This window comes from Macrosteles quadrilineatus, unplaced genomic scaffold (assembly GCF_028750875.1).
Source record: "Macrosteles quadrilineatus isolate MER2022 unplaced genomic scaffold, UCM_ALF_1.0 Scaffold_1__1_contigs__length_201487025, whole genome shotgun sequence".
Classification (NCBI taxonomy): domain Eukaryota; kingdom Metazoa; phylum Arthropoda; class Insecta; order Hemiptera; family Cicadellidae; genus Macrosteles; species Macrosteles quadrilineatus.
Genome location: NW_026542594.1, coordinates 89,318,839 through 89,333,141, shown reverse-complemented (window position 1 = coordinate 89,333,141; position 14,303 = coordinate 89,318,839). Strand labels below are relative to the sequence as shown.

The 14,303-nt window shown below is 39.5% G+C and overlaps 1 protein-coding gene across 1 annotated transcript in view; it reads left to right on the top strand.

Moving 5' to 3' along the window:
• LOC128985646 (alpha-L-iduronidase) overlaps positions 1-14,303 on the top strand; it is a 126,387-nt gene that overhangs the window by 49,752 nt on the left and 62,332 nt on the right. Inside the window, exon 5 of the mRNA XM_054405430.1 lies at positions 1,530-1,625. Within this exon, the coding sequence (XP_054261405.1) occupies positions 1,530-1,625 (96 nt within the window). The remainder of the gene's footprint in view (positions 1-1,529; positions 1,626-14,303) is intronic.

The window sequence follows — 14,303 nt, the reverse complement described above, 5'->3', positions numbered from 1 at the left end:
AATTCTTGCTGTTTCCCGCGGTCGCGTGGGCATTATCATGGTTTTCCGTGATCGCGGCAATATTCTGATCATCCCTCGTGGCTTTGTAGATATCATCATGGCGGTCTGTTGTTATGCGCAATCACGGAAAAATGAAAATTCCAGGTAGAAAATACAAATTTAATGCATAATTCCCGGTTTAAAAAACTCACTCATAATTCACGGATTTCCCAGTTTTCCCGATTTGTGGACATCCTGTTATGTATATTGCAAAGGGGAGCTACTATTATTTGTGCCTAGGGCGCTGACAGGGTCAAAAACGGGCCTGCCATTATCCCAGTATTACTGTACGGTTCAGAAACTTGGGCCGTGACCAAAGAACCAAAAAACCTTATTGCTGGGTTTGAGAATAGAGTGCAGAGAAAATATACGGACCATTTCAAGATAATAGCGGTTGAGATACGAAATAACAGAGAGATAAGTTCCAATAATAATATTTACTACCCCACCGTTTGTTGCAATCAACCTCTACTGACTGGTCTATAAGGGGCGGAGTCCAAAAGGATTTTTGAGATAAGAATATGTCTATATGTTAATCGAGAATGTGTGCTATCATCAATTTATCATACCACATTTCAACCCAATCCCACCAGTAGTCAATGCGCGATTGAACTTCAAACATACAAACATTAACATTTATAATATTAGTATGATAATTTTGTAAAAAACTAATTTATTATATTTTGTAAAAGAATTTTTTTGAAAAATTATTGGTTAATTTTAGTGAGTTTCCCATATAGGAAATAAGCTATTACCGTAGTACTCATGGTAAGACCTGGACCCAGGACCAATTTACTTTTTCGTTTTGAGGTCCCTAGAGGCCAAAAACACCATCCGTTCAAATTCATATATATGTGTCCGTTAGCACGATTACTCGAGCAAAAATTATCCATTTTTTTAAAATTTGGTACAAACGTGTAAACCTACGTTTATTCAAACGAGTTTGCGAACCAGCATGATCGGACTTTGGAAATAGGGGTTTATAGAGCATGTTATTCTTATGGATAAAATTGCTACGGGTATAAGCTTGTTCCTTCAAGTAACCCCATAAAAAGAAGTCACACACAGTTAAATCTCCAATGTTGTAAACAAATTAGATAATAACTCAAGAAAGTTTTTTTATAGCAAGCACATTGGTAAACTTTTCAATATGCGGCCATTTTGTTTCTACAAGGGTTAGGGAGTTGAAATTTTCCCGTAATGTTTTTAAAACCTACTTTATAAATTGTGTAAAGTTTCAAAATGATCGGTTGTTAAATGGGCAAGAAATATAAAATCAAACGTTTAAACCTCTTCGTGGACCACCCTGTATATATATAAAATTTTAAGGAATAGTGTTTTTGGCCCCTAGGGACATTAAAATGAAAAAGCATATCAGTCCGGCTCCAGGTCTTACCATGCCACCTACAAATAGCTACTTCCCTATATAGGGAAATTTGCTAAAACACTGTAGTATTATGTTGTTTTTTTTTTTTCTTTTTTTTTTTCAGGTATGTACGGAAAAGAGGAGGTTAAGAGATGGAGATTTGAACTGTGGAATGAACCTGACTCAAAACAATACAACATCCTCAATTTGACTGTTTCAGGTAAATAAAAAAAATATATATATACAACAACCATCATCTTATAATACTGTAATTATATATTGTCGCATATCAAAAGAGCTGATTAATCTGAGTCCGCTTAGTATAACACCACCCAATGAGCAAACTCAGCTGATTTGTATTGTTAACAAATTGTGTTGTTTGGTTGCCAACCTAGTGATGCGGCTGTATTCAAACTATTATCTGTGAGTATAAATGCAAAATATATAAATATATTGATTGTAAACCGATAATTCAAAATTATTTTTACTCTTAATGCAGCCTCTACAATTAGAATTTGCACATACTCAAGCCTCTAAAATTCGAATTTTGTTGCCGTAGTTCAAACTGTAACCTCCAAAATTCGAAGTCAGCCTCCACAATTTGAACTGTGTTACCGTAAGCCTCTGTAATTCGAATTCAGGACAAAAATATGCCTGTTGAAACATGAACTGACACTCTTATTGGTGTTCCCACAATGCATTCACTAGTTTCTATTCTCTCAAACTCTCTACACTTAAAACTGGGACCTCCATAATTAAAATTTTATTCATTCACATTCTATAAATGAAACTCTCTATATTTCAAAGTTCCCATAGTTCGAAATATATTGTCTTTCCTCTGAAATTCGAAGTAGCGAGGTTCTACTGTATTTGTACTGGCATATTTTTCACTAAGGACAGTCACTCCTTGCAATAGTACATTGAAATTGTGCCACTTCTCATTCTAGACTGGCCATGCAATATTACAACTAGACATTCCATCCCCTCCCCACGTTAAATTTGTAGCCAGTTTTCAAATCAAAATCACCGTTTGATGTGAGCCAGATTGTGCTGATCCAAATTAGTAATTTCTATCGAATGCACTTACTATTTATCAAGTCAAACTAATGGAATGATTTATTGTGAGCCTTAGCAACTGTTATGACCCATCAAGTTGGACAGCAATAAGGCTAAATAAGGTAGAAAATATCATTTTAGACACTAGCGCATTCTGTGACTGGCTCACACAACTCTGTTCACAACACATGTTCCTTTTTAGTGAATTTCCCATATAGGGAATAAGCTATTACCGTAGGTCTCATGGTAAGACCTGGACCCGGGACCAGTTTATTTTTTTGTTTTGAGGTCCCCAGAGGCCAAAAACACCATCCGTTCAAAAATATATATATATATATATATTTGTGATATTGGATCATATGTTAATTAGTCTTTATTTTATTGTCTTGTTGAAAGCATATGGTTTAGGTTTGTTTATGTTTTTATTGTGATGATTTGAGTTAGTGTTGAGATGGCATAAAGATAAAAATGTTCTTTCTCTAACTATTTTGTTTTAATGTGTGATTATACTACACTGGCAACGAGGATGTCTAGTAAGAAGCAGAAGAGTGATAGGATAGTTGATCACAGTGAATTGGACAGGAAAATGGAGAAGTTTGTCTTTGAGAAATACAAATGTGAAGAAACAGCAGAAGAGTATATTGAACATTTTTAACGTGTTTGTCGGGTGAAAGGATTGGGGGGTTCAGATGAGCGTAGTAAGGAAGCCAGAAAAGACTTACTTCTGCTTATGTGGGAAGTGAACCACTCCAGAAAATGGAAAAAAATTATTTCATCCCCAAGAACCTTGATTCTTGTTCTTATGAAGAAATGAAGACTGCATTCTTTACACTTTATGGTCCAAACCAAACTATTTTTGCTGCCCGTTTTGAGTTATTCAATGAACAATTTGAAGTCAAAGTAAGGCATCGTTGGCCGGACGGTGTAGAGACCGGTGGCAGCGTAGTCACGGCAGAGAGAGTGTTTCAGCTGGCCAGGTCCACGGAGCATGCCAGAAACGAGGTGAGTACCAGTTCTACATCGAGTGTATGTTTTGTTAAGAAGCGACAGTCAACTGGTCAAGGGAATAGATAGAGAACTGTGGCAGATATAGTTGTGTCAAGGAGAAATGTCCAGCAAAAGGCCAGGAGTGTCTAAAAACCATAAGTTAGGACGTTATGCTAGGGTGTGCAAAAGGAAGTTTGTCAGTAAAATTGACACTAAGTTTGCCGATGGAGAGCACAGTTCAGATGAGGTGGAATCTGATCTTCATGCTCTTAACAAGGTTTCAAATAGAACTCCACGCACCTCAATAAGAGTGAATGTTAATGGACTGCCCTGCCTTATGGAATTTGATTCGGGTGCTAGAATTTCTACAATTGGACAAACATTATGGAAGAAACTTGGCAAGCCCCTGGTTAAACCTCTCTCTGGGTTGACAGGCTATGGTCAAACACCTTTAGCATGTTTGGGCAAATGCTATGTGTCAGTGTGTTTGAATGGGGTGACAAGGAAGTTACCAGCAGCAGTAATGGAAAAAGATGATATTCCATTGTTTGGACTTCTGTGGATGGTATCATTTGGAATGAAACTTCCACCTGAAGTTACTGTTAAATCAAACGATGTAACAAATGAGGAAGGAAAGATAACTGAAGAGGAAGCTCAAGCACTAGTAAAGGAATTCGATGGGGTTTTCTCGGATGGGTTGGGTAAAATTGAAGGAGTAAAGGCTAGAATACATGTAAGGGAGGATTTTCAACCAATTGCACTAAAAGCCAGAAGAGGACGGTACCATTTCCTTTGAAAACTTCCGTGGAGAATGAGCTGAACCGACTTATTGAGTGCGGAGTCTTAGAAAAGGTTGATCCGAGTGAAACAGCAATAATCTGGGGTTAGGATTTGTGGAGATTTCCGGGTTACCGTGAACAAGGCGATTGTGCCTGAAGTATATCAGATGCCTACTTTTGCTGATTTGACAAACAAAATTGCTCAAGGCCGATTACTTACTGTAATTGATTTGAAAGATGCGTATTTACAGTTAGAAGTTGCTGAGGAAGATCGAAACTACTTAATAATAACTACTCACTTGGGTTATTTCCGCTACAAACGCCTAACATTTGGCTTAACTAATGCTCCTGCAAAATTTCAGCGTTTCATGGAAAATCTACTTAGTGATATCCCTTTGGTTGGGGTGAACATAATGATATTATAGTCAGTGGAAGAACCAAAGAAGAGCACCTGAGCAATGTCAGGACAGTGTTGAAACGTCTTGAAGCTGCAGGGATAAAGGCAAAGAAGGAAAAATGTCAATTAGGTCGAAACAGTGTCTACTATTTGGGGCATAAGATTGATCAAGATGGAATACATCCCAAGGAAGATAAAGTAAAGGCATTAAAGGAAGCCAAGACACCAACAAACATGAAAGAGCTGCGAGCGTTTTTGGGAGCCATTAATTATTATGAGAAGTTCATCCCTCATCTTCATGGCATTTGTTCAAGATTACATCGATTAACAAGTTCTAAGACTTCCTGGGTGTGGAATCAAGAAGAACAAGATGACTTTGACAGAGCACGCAATCTGATAGCGGAAGATGCAACAGTTGTTCCTTACCAAGATGATTTACCCATAACAGTATCCTGCGATACTTCAGAGGTAGGTGTAGCAGCAATCATTCTTCAAACAGATCACGATGGTGTAGAAAGACCAGTTGCCTTTGCTTTGCGTACTTTGCAGGAATCGGAAAAGCGATACTCGTCAATTGATAGGGAAGCACTTGCTTGTGTAAAACACTACGTGTTTTACATCAAGGACATCCCGGAGTTGAAGCTATGATGAGTCTATCAAGGTACTATGTGTGGTGGAGCAAGATTGACGAAGATATAGAGAAGTATGTGAAGACTTGTAATGGGTGTCAGATGAACCGTCCGAGGGAACCAGAGGTACCTCTGTACTCGTGGAATGTACCAGATGGTCCATGGTAACGTTTACACTTGGACTATGCTGGACCATTTGATGGGTGGTATTGGTTAGTTGGCGTAGATGCGTTTTCTAAATGGCCAGAGATATAAATGGTTAGATCGATTACGGCTGCTAGTACAGTGAACAAGCTACGGGAATGGTTTTCTTGCTATGGAGTTCCTAGCATGATTGTCACGGACAATGGGACACAGTTTACTGCAGAGGTCTTTGGGAAGTTTTGTAAGGATAACACAATCAAACATGTCTGCAGTACACCTTATCATCCGAAGACGAATGGCCATGTTGAACGGTTCATCAAAACCTTCAAATCGAGATATTTGTCCAGTAAGAGTGACAGGCAAGATCAAACACAAAAGTTGGCGAAGCTATTGTTTGCATACAGAAACACGCCACAAAAGTCCACGAGCAAACCTCCTTCAGAACTGTTTTTCGGCAAAAGACTTCGATCTCCATTGGACAATTTAAAGCCCACGGTTAAAGACGTGATAACAGAATCAGCTTTCAAACAAAAACAGTATCACAATGGTAAAAGTAGACATAGGGAATTTTCAGAGGGGGAAGAAGTCTGGGTGCAGAGAGAAATAGGTGCCGGCTGAACTGGTGAGCTTTCCTACCAAGTTCTTGTAGGTGGACTTCTGAAGCGAAAACACGCAGACCAACTACGTAAGAGAAGTGGAGCTTTATCTGAAGAGGAAGAAGTGTGATATTGGATCATATGTTAAATAGTCTTTATTTTATTGTCTTGTTGAAAGCATATGGTTTATGATTTTATTGTGATGATTTGAGTTAAAGTTGAGATGGCATAAAGATTAAAATGTTCTTTCTTTAACTATTTTGTTTTATTTTGTGATTATACTACAATATTTATATATCTATATCTATAAGAGGAAGTTTGTATATATATATATATATATAAATAAATAAACTATTTTTCATATAAATAAATAAATATATATATATATATATATATATATATATATTTGGCATACTTGGGAATAACGAATAGAAATTCTAACGAATAGCGCTATTCGTTTGTTTTTTTTGGCTAACTTCTATTTTATTCGTTAGTTTTTAAAAAGAGCTGGAAATAACTTCTACTCAGTTAGTTTAATAGACAACGAATAGATAATATATTCGCTAGTTTTAAATCGTTAGCTTTTCTGGTCAGGCGAAAGTATTTCCTGTGGGTTATTTATTTTACGTGTTCAGTGAGGGTTGCGTGCGTACGTGAGGGGTCAGCGCCCTTGTGACAAACAACGTGGGGAGTGGGGAAAGAGAAAGTCAAAGTCCAGTCGCTTTGGTATGCAGCGGACCCGGGGGGCGAGCCAATGGCAGCCAATAACAATACCCCAAGCACCGAAGGGTGGGAAGGGGGAATGTTTGTTTGGCAATTGATATGTACTGTAATCTCAAGTGTCAAAGCAATGTCTTCACTTCAGTCGATGTTCATTATCCGATCGTGACAGGTGTTAATGTTTTGTTAGTTTCTTAGTTGTCTTGTCGTTATATATATTTTAGTGATAGTAAAATATTTTAAATACATAAGTTATTAAGGTGAACAGTTTTAATTAAGTAGGAGTAGATTAATATGTAATATGTACTTAATATGTATGGAGGGGTTATTTAAAAAAAAGAAAGAGAGAATGAAAGAGAGAGAGAGAGAGAGAGAGAGAGAGAGAGAGAGAGAGAGAGAGAGGTGTTTGGCCGAAGCCCAGCTGTCCCTCCACCACCCCTGGTTTAAGTCAGAGACTTATTCACCAGGCCGCTTTCCTGAAATATCTTCGGATTCCTCTTCCTGCTGTCAGCTTCAATCCATGTCCTTCCAGGCACATTCTGTGCCTAACCAACACCTCTCCCCTCACCTAGTACCCTCTGTACTAGGGTCATCAATTTTTTTCTTCTTTCTTTCCAATCTTCTTAAATTTATCTTTCTTTCCTAACATTTTTCTTTTCAAATTCCAGCCTGTCTTCCTGCATTTTCAAATTCATGCTTTTTCTTCCCTATCCTTCGGCACATTCTGGCAAACTCCAGCGCAGATTCTTTGGTTCTCAAGAAGTTGATCTTCACCCAATCCCATGTCTTTTGTTGGAGGAATTCCCTCATGTCGCTTCTTTCTTCTTCATAGAATGGGCACTCCATCAGTACGTGCTGCGATGTCTCCAGCTCTCCGCAATGAGTGCAATGATCGTCATCGACGAGGTTGAAACTTTTCAGCTTTGCCTTGAAGTTGCCGTGTCCGCTGACGAACTGTGTCGTGTAGTGATCGGTTTCCCAATGGACTTTCTTTCTGAACCTCACATCCGGAACGAACGCAAAGGTTTCCCTTCCTTTTGTGCTAGACTCCCACCGTCTCTGCCAGTCAACAAGTGTTTCTTCTCTTCGGATCCTCATGCTATCCTTGATGTCGATACCTTCTTCTTTGTCCCTTCTTCTCTTAATCCTTTCTTCAACCATCAAGTCAAGCGGGATGACCCCGGCAATCACTCGGACAGCTTCGTGGGATATCGTGCTGTAGCCCTTGATCACACCCAACAACAGTTTTCTCTGCAGACTCATCAACTTAGACTTCTCACCTCGTCCCCTCATTCGTTGGCCCCACATCTCGCAGCCGTACAGCATCATTGGGTCAAGCGCACCGATGTACAATCTTCTCAAGTTCTCGCATCTCATGCCGTTGTTTGCCTTGGCCAGTCCTTTTAACTTTCTGAATGCCTTCATAGTCTTGTCGATTACTTGCTCATAATGTCCTGCAAATTTCAATCCATTTCTTACTGCAACTCCTAAGTACTTTGTCTCATTTGAACACCGAATTGTCACGTCTCCCATGTCAACACGGATGAATCTTTCAACCAACCTTCCTTTCAGGAGCACCATCACTGTCTTTTCCCTCGAAAACGTCATCTTCCTGTCTTCCCCCCACCTAGTGACCAGTTCCAAGGCTCTTGATGCCTTCCTCATGAGATCAGGGCTTGTGTTCGACTTCACCAAAAGCAGTCCGTCATCCGCATAGGCTCTCGCGGAGATACCTTCCTCGAAAGGCAGCCGCAAAAACCCATCGAACAGGATGTTCCACAACAGAGGGCCCACCACAGACCCTTGGGGGCATCCTTTAGTGATGTTCTTGTTCACCTCTCCGTTGCCAGCTCTTAGTGTCACGGTTCTGCCTCGGAAGTAGTCCCTTACCAATCGGTAGATGTTGTTCGGACATCTCCATCTCCTCAAAACTCTCAGAATCTCTGGCCACCAGGCGGAGTTGAAGGTTCCAGAAATATCCAGGAACAAGCCTATTACGTACTTTTCATCCGTCTCTTCTACTTCTCTTCTCATATCCAGAAGTGCGACTACAGTTCCAACACTTTCCGTGAATCCATATTGCAGTGGATTTGCCCTATTTTCCCTATCCATCCATTCTTTCATCCTTTTCACTATTAATCTTTCGCCTACCTTTCCTAAGACAGGTAAGAGGGTTACTGGCCTGTACGATTTTACCTTACTTGGGTCCTTTTCCTCGCTCTTTAGAAAAACTTTGACGATTCCTTTTTTCCACACATCAGGATACCTGCCTTCTCTCAGCATCTTGTTGTACAGGTTCAACAGCGTCCCCTTGATCCTTCCAAACATTCTCTTTACTACTTCGTTCTTTATTCCATCCATTCCCGGCGCTTTCCTATCCTTCAGCAGTGCAACGCATGCATTTAGCTCTCCTTCAGTGAAATCTTCCTCATCTGTTCCAGTGCTTTCATCAGTCATCCTACTTCTGATTCTTGATTGTTCCTCTGTATCCTCCTCTTCCCTATCATCTGGCAGCAATCCTTGTATCATTCTCTCTAGGGTCTCTTGCACTGTCTCCGTCATTGTGCCGTCTTCTTTTTCCAGGCTAACCAGCACAGTATCCTTTTTCAGCTTCTCTGCAGCAATCTTATAGACCTTTCCCCACGGGTCGCCCTCTTCCTCCGCAATTAGCTTTTCCCACATCTTCTTCTTTTGCTTCCTGATTCCCCAGACGTAATCTGTTCTTGACCTAACAAACGCTCTCCTATCATCTTCCCTTCCTGTCCTATTCCAGATCCTACTTTTCCTTCTCATCTTCACTCGTAATTCATTTAGCTCCTCTGTCCACCAGTACACCTTCTTTGTTCCAACTTTCGCTTTTGGAAACTGCTCCTCCATCAGATTGCACGTCATTTCCGTAATCTTTTCCGCGTGAACTTCCGCTGTAGCCATTTCAATATCCATCGCTTGTATACCTCTTTGTAAGGCTTCATCAAATCTTGCCCAATTTACATTCCTTAAGCAGTATGACCCTTGTCTCTGTTCATTCTCATGTCTCCGATTAACTTGATCCCTTCGCAATTTCATTGTTATAAGCCTATGATCACTAAGCGTCTCTTCATGAACCATCCAATCCTCTATTCTTCCTGTAAGATCCCTCGTCGTAATCGTCACATCAATGTTCGATTTTCCTCCCTGCGTGTTCTCAAAAGTCGTCCATCTACTAAATTTGTTCATCACGTGCAGATCCCAAGCAATTACAACATCTTCCACCTTCGACCCTCTCTCATCCGTTGAACCACTGAGCCACAGTCCCGATTTTGCATTTAAATCCCCTCCGCAAACAACTTCTTTATTTCCTTTCTTCCTTATTATATCAGCTAACCATGCCAAGTGACCTTCAATGGGTTCCGACGGCCTACAATAAAGACTGATCACGTGCATTGACTTTCCATTCTGCTCTAACCTAACACTAATACACGTTCCACTTGTTTCCTGAGCAACCATTATGGCGCCAATGGTATCATTCATCACAATAACTGCACTCCAAATATCTTCTCTTCCGCTCCTGTCATGAAATACTCTGCAACCAGCTATCTTCACCTTTCTCCCTACCGCGTATGGCTCTTGGACAAGAAGGACATCTAATTTTTCTTCTATACATCTTCTGAGTGCTTCATCTGTAGCAACTTTACCTCTCCCTAGATTCCATTGCCCAATTCTACAATCCATAATCTATTTTTTCATTTTGCCGTCTGACTGCCTTCTCATAGGCCGGACACTTCCTTGACCCAGCTTCATGCTTGCTATTTTCCTTCTTATCTCTTACGCAGTTTATACATCTAACCTTTTCCTTCTTACCCTTGTTGGTGCAGTCCTTATAGTCGTGCTCCCCAGCACAGTGGGAGCAAGCAGGGGTTTCACTCTTACAGTGCTTTGCCACATGTCCAAACTTCTGACACTTAAAACACCTAGCAACATCCACATAGTCTTTCACCCGACAACATTGCCATTCTACGAAGATCCGCTCTTTCCTTCTTAGCCAGTTCCTCACCCGTACAGAACATTCCACCACAACATGACACCTTTTCCCTGTCGATCTTAAATCCTTATACCTATGTCTTACAGCAAACTCCTGCTTGAAATCCGCCTCAACAATTTGGCTCTCCCCCATGTTTCGGGAGAAAATCTCCTCCTTGACCTCATCTTCCGTCAGTTTAGCACTAACATCATAAATCATGATGAAAGGTTTTTTCTTCTCCGGACGCTCTACTTTCAACCCTGCCTCTTTCAACGTCTTTTGCTTCATGAGATTTTGCACTCCATCCTCATTTTCTGCTTCAATAATCACACCATTCTTGATATTTATTAGCCTCTTAACTTTCAAGCCGATCTCAGAAGGCCGTACTAACTTTTTCAAGGTTTTAGTCACTTCTTCAGTCTCCAAGGTGTCATGCCGCACTATAATTTGTTTCGGTGCTTGGACTACGGGTCCTTTCATTCCAGTTACCCTTGGAACCATTGGGGTATCTTTCTTCAGCACTGCTGAGTAGCTCACTCCAGCCGCGCCTGGAACAACCTTGTCCTTCAGATTGTCCATTTCATGTCGCACGGTGGAGCCCACGATCTTTAAAAACTCTCTTCGTTCTTCCAACCTCGTTTCAATCCGGACTCTATCCTCTCTTGCCCTAATCAGCTCTTCCTGGAACCGGTTCAAGTACCTTCCAAACTTTTCTGTCTGAGGCTTTGTCACCATTTTTATGATGGTTGGCTGTTTGAACCATCCCTTCATCTTATCCAGTACCAAACTCAAGCAAACTAACGGGTCATCTTCATCCTCGACCTTTTCTTCCTCATCCGATTCCAAATCCTCAGTCTTCCTGGCTTTCCTCCTTTTCTCTTTCTTCTTTTCCTCAGGGCTTCTATTCCTCTTCTTTTGCTTCTCCGCCTCGGACTCCGACTCCGCCATACTGCTGGTCCCCGAGCGATAGCCTCCTCCCAACGCAGACGCGGACCCCCTGGAGCTACTCAACCTCCTCTCCTTCTCATGTTTTTCCAGGAACTCCTTTTCCGCTGCTATCCTGTCCTCTTCAGCCTTTCTGGCTTCTTCTCTCCTAGCCTCATCCTCCTTCAATGTTCTCAATTGATCAGCCGACATCTTGATTTGCAATTAATGTAAATATAAAAATCTTTTCAAAAAACTTTTCTTTGGTGTAGTGTAGGTCAAACTGAAACCTGAAAAACTACATACAATTCATTAGTGATGGTTTTTTTGTGTTCCCCGGTTCATAGGAGAGAGAGAGAGAGAGAGAGAGAGAGAGAGAGAGAGAGAGTGAAAGAGAAAATGGGGGAGGAAGAGGGGTATTGAAAGAGAGAGAGAGAATGTGGGGGTAGGAGTGTGTGAGAGAGAGAGAGAGAGAGAGTGAAAGAGAAAATGGGGGAGGAAGAGGGTATTGAAAGAGAGAGATAGAGAATATAGGGGAGGGTGGTGGGGGGGGGGGTGATTGTACGCATATTAATATGTAGTACAAATATGTAATGTGTTATTAATATTTGTTTGCAATGGCGGGCGAGTGTGATATCAAGTGACCAATCTTGAGTGACATATTTCAACAAGTTGAAAAAATTAAAAGGGTGGTAACGCGTTAAAATGTTTATTGTGTTTTTACCCAAAACAAAAATGATTAAAGCATCTGTAATAAGTACTTCGAGGTAAGTGGAGAAAAAGTATAATGGTCTCGTTTTTAACTTGAAGTGGAATAGGCCTATATATTTTTTAATGAATATAATTTTTATTTTTTAGTACAGTTATAGTGTATTTCTCAATGTGTTTCCCATGCTCTTTTAAACTTTATCTCGCCACAAATAGGTCACTTTTAAATTTAGTAGTAAACTATAATTTTATCACAATGGAAAAACTACTTCATCAGACTTTAAAAAATATCTGATATTTCGTAATACATTAAATGCTGTCCATTAATTGTTGTACAACAAAATTTTAGTGTAAAATTTTGCTAATTGAACATCAACAAACTGTGTTTTTACCTAACCGGGAACTTCAGTTGTAACTTATGTTTGTGTATCGAAAGTAATGTTTATGTCAGGAAAGGTGAGATGATCACTATTTGTTTTTGTCTTTTGAACTATTGAAAACAGAGTGATGACAAGTTTTTGTATCACCTTTGTCGGGGAAATAAACATGTGCACTTGAGTTTGAGCCTAAATATATCTGAGATGAATTATCCGATTTTGTTGAAACAAAAATTTAAATATAAGCTGGTTTAAATAAATTTTACGTGGTGTCAATTAAAAAAATTTCCGTTTACCAGAAAAATGTATATAGTTGAAAGTTCCTAAAAAGTACCGGTTTTTAAGAAACTCTGCACTAACACTGAAGTTTGAAATTTATTTGTAAACAAACAACTCAGCCAATCTTTCTGAAATTTTTATGGCTTATTGGTAGGTTCATTGTTAACATTTCCATGCATTTTAAAGTTTTTATGCTGCTGTTAATTTTTAAAACGTATGCTAACATCGTTAATAAGACACTGAAAATTTTCGTTCAAAATACTATCGTGTTTGCCGTGATACAAGAAATAACACCAATATGACAGATTTTATACAAAGGTGGTTTTTAAACAGATTTATATTTGTAGACAAAAATTTCTCCCGTGACTGGTGGCGGGCCGCCTGGTGTTTGTACGATAGGTACTGTATTTCCCAGCCGTGGGAGCACGTGCGAATCTGCGACGTTGCCGATGTGTACCTGACTACGACACTGACATCGCTTCAGTATTCACTCACGGCAAACTGTGTAAATCATTATTTAGTTATAAATTTACCAACAAAATATTCACTAGTCATGAAACAAATACATTATAACAAATATAAATCTACAAAAAAAAAACACCTTTGTTCACTGCGAACGCCTGTTCAGAGCGGCAAGCCTAGTCATCACTAACAGAGTAACAGACGAGGAAGAATCAGCGACACCAATTTTGAAAAACAACTTATTTTAAAGTTTAATAGGCATTTAAAGTAAATTTTGTTGTAGTAATGAATGTTTTTACATTACATGTAACGCAAATGTGACGATGTTTAATTAATATTGAATTAAAACACAATAATTATTAACCAAGATGTGTCATTATTTCATTACATATGAAATCCTTTAAAACAACCGTCCAACAAACAGCTATCCTCTACAAATGTCAAAAACTAACTTTATTTTCTATCAGTTAGTTTTTCAACTAACTAATAACTTCTATCAGTTACTTTTTAAACTAACTAACTAGTAACTTCTATCAGTTACTTTTTATGGGACTAACTTTTAACTTCTAACTAGTTAGAAATGTTGACTAACTTTCCCAACTATGGACGTTATAGACTCCGAAACCACTTGACAGATTGCAATGAAACTTTCAGGCATTATTAAGCTTTATTCAAGGATGGTTTCTGTGAAGTTTGGTGCAGATTGGTCAAAAGGGCTCCGCCCCCGTGGCTCTGAAGTTTCCCATGTTAACCTGATGAGTACTCATATTTCAATGGAATTAAGGAATCTTGACAGCTGTTTCAACTAAACAATTTGATTCTGTGATGTTCAATAGCATT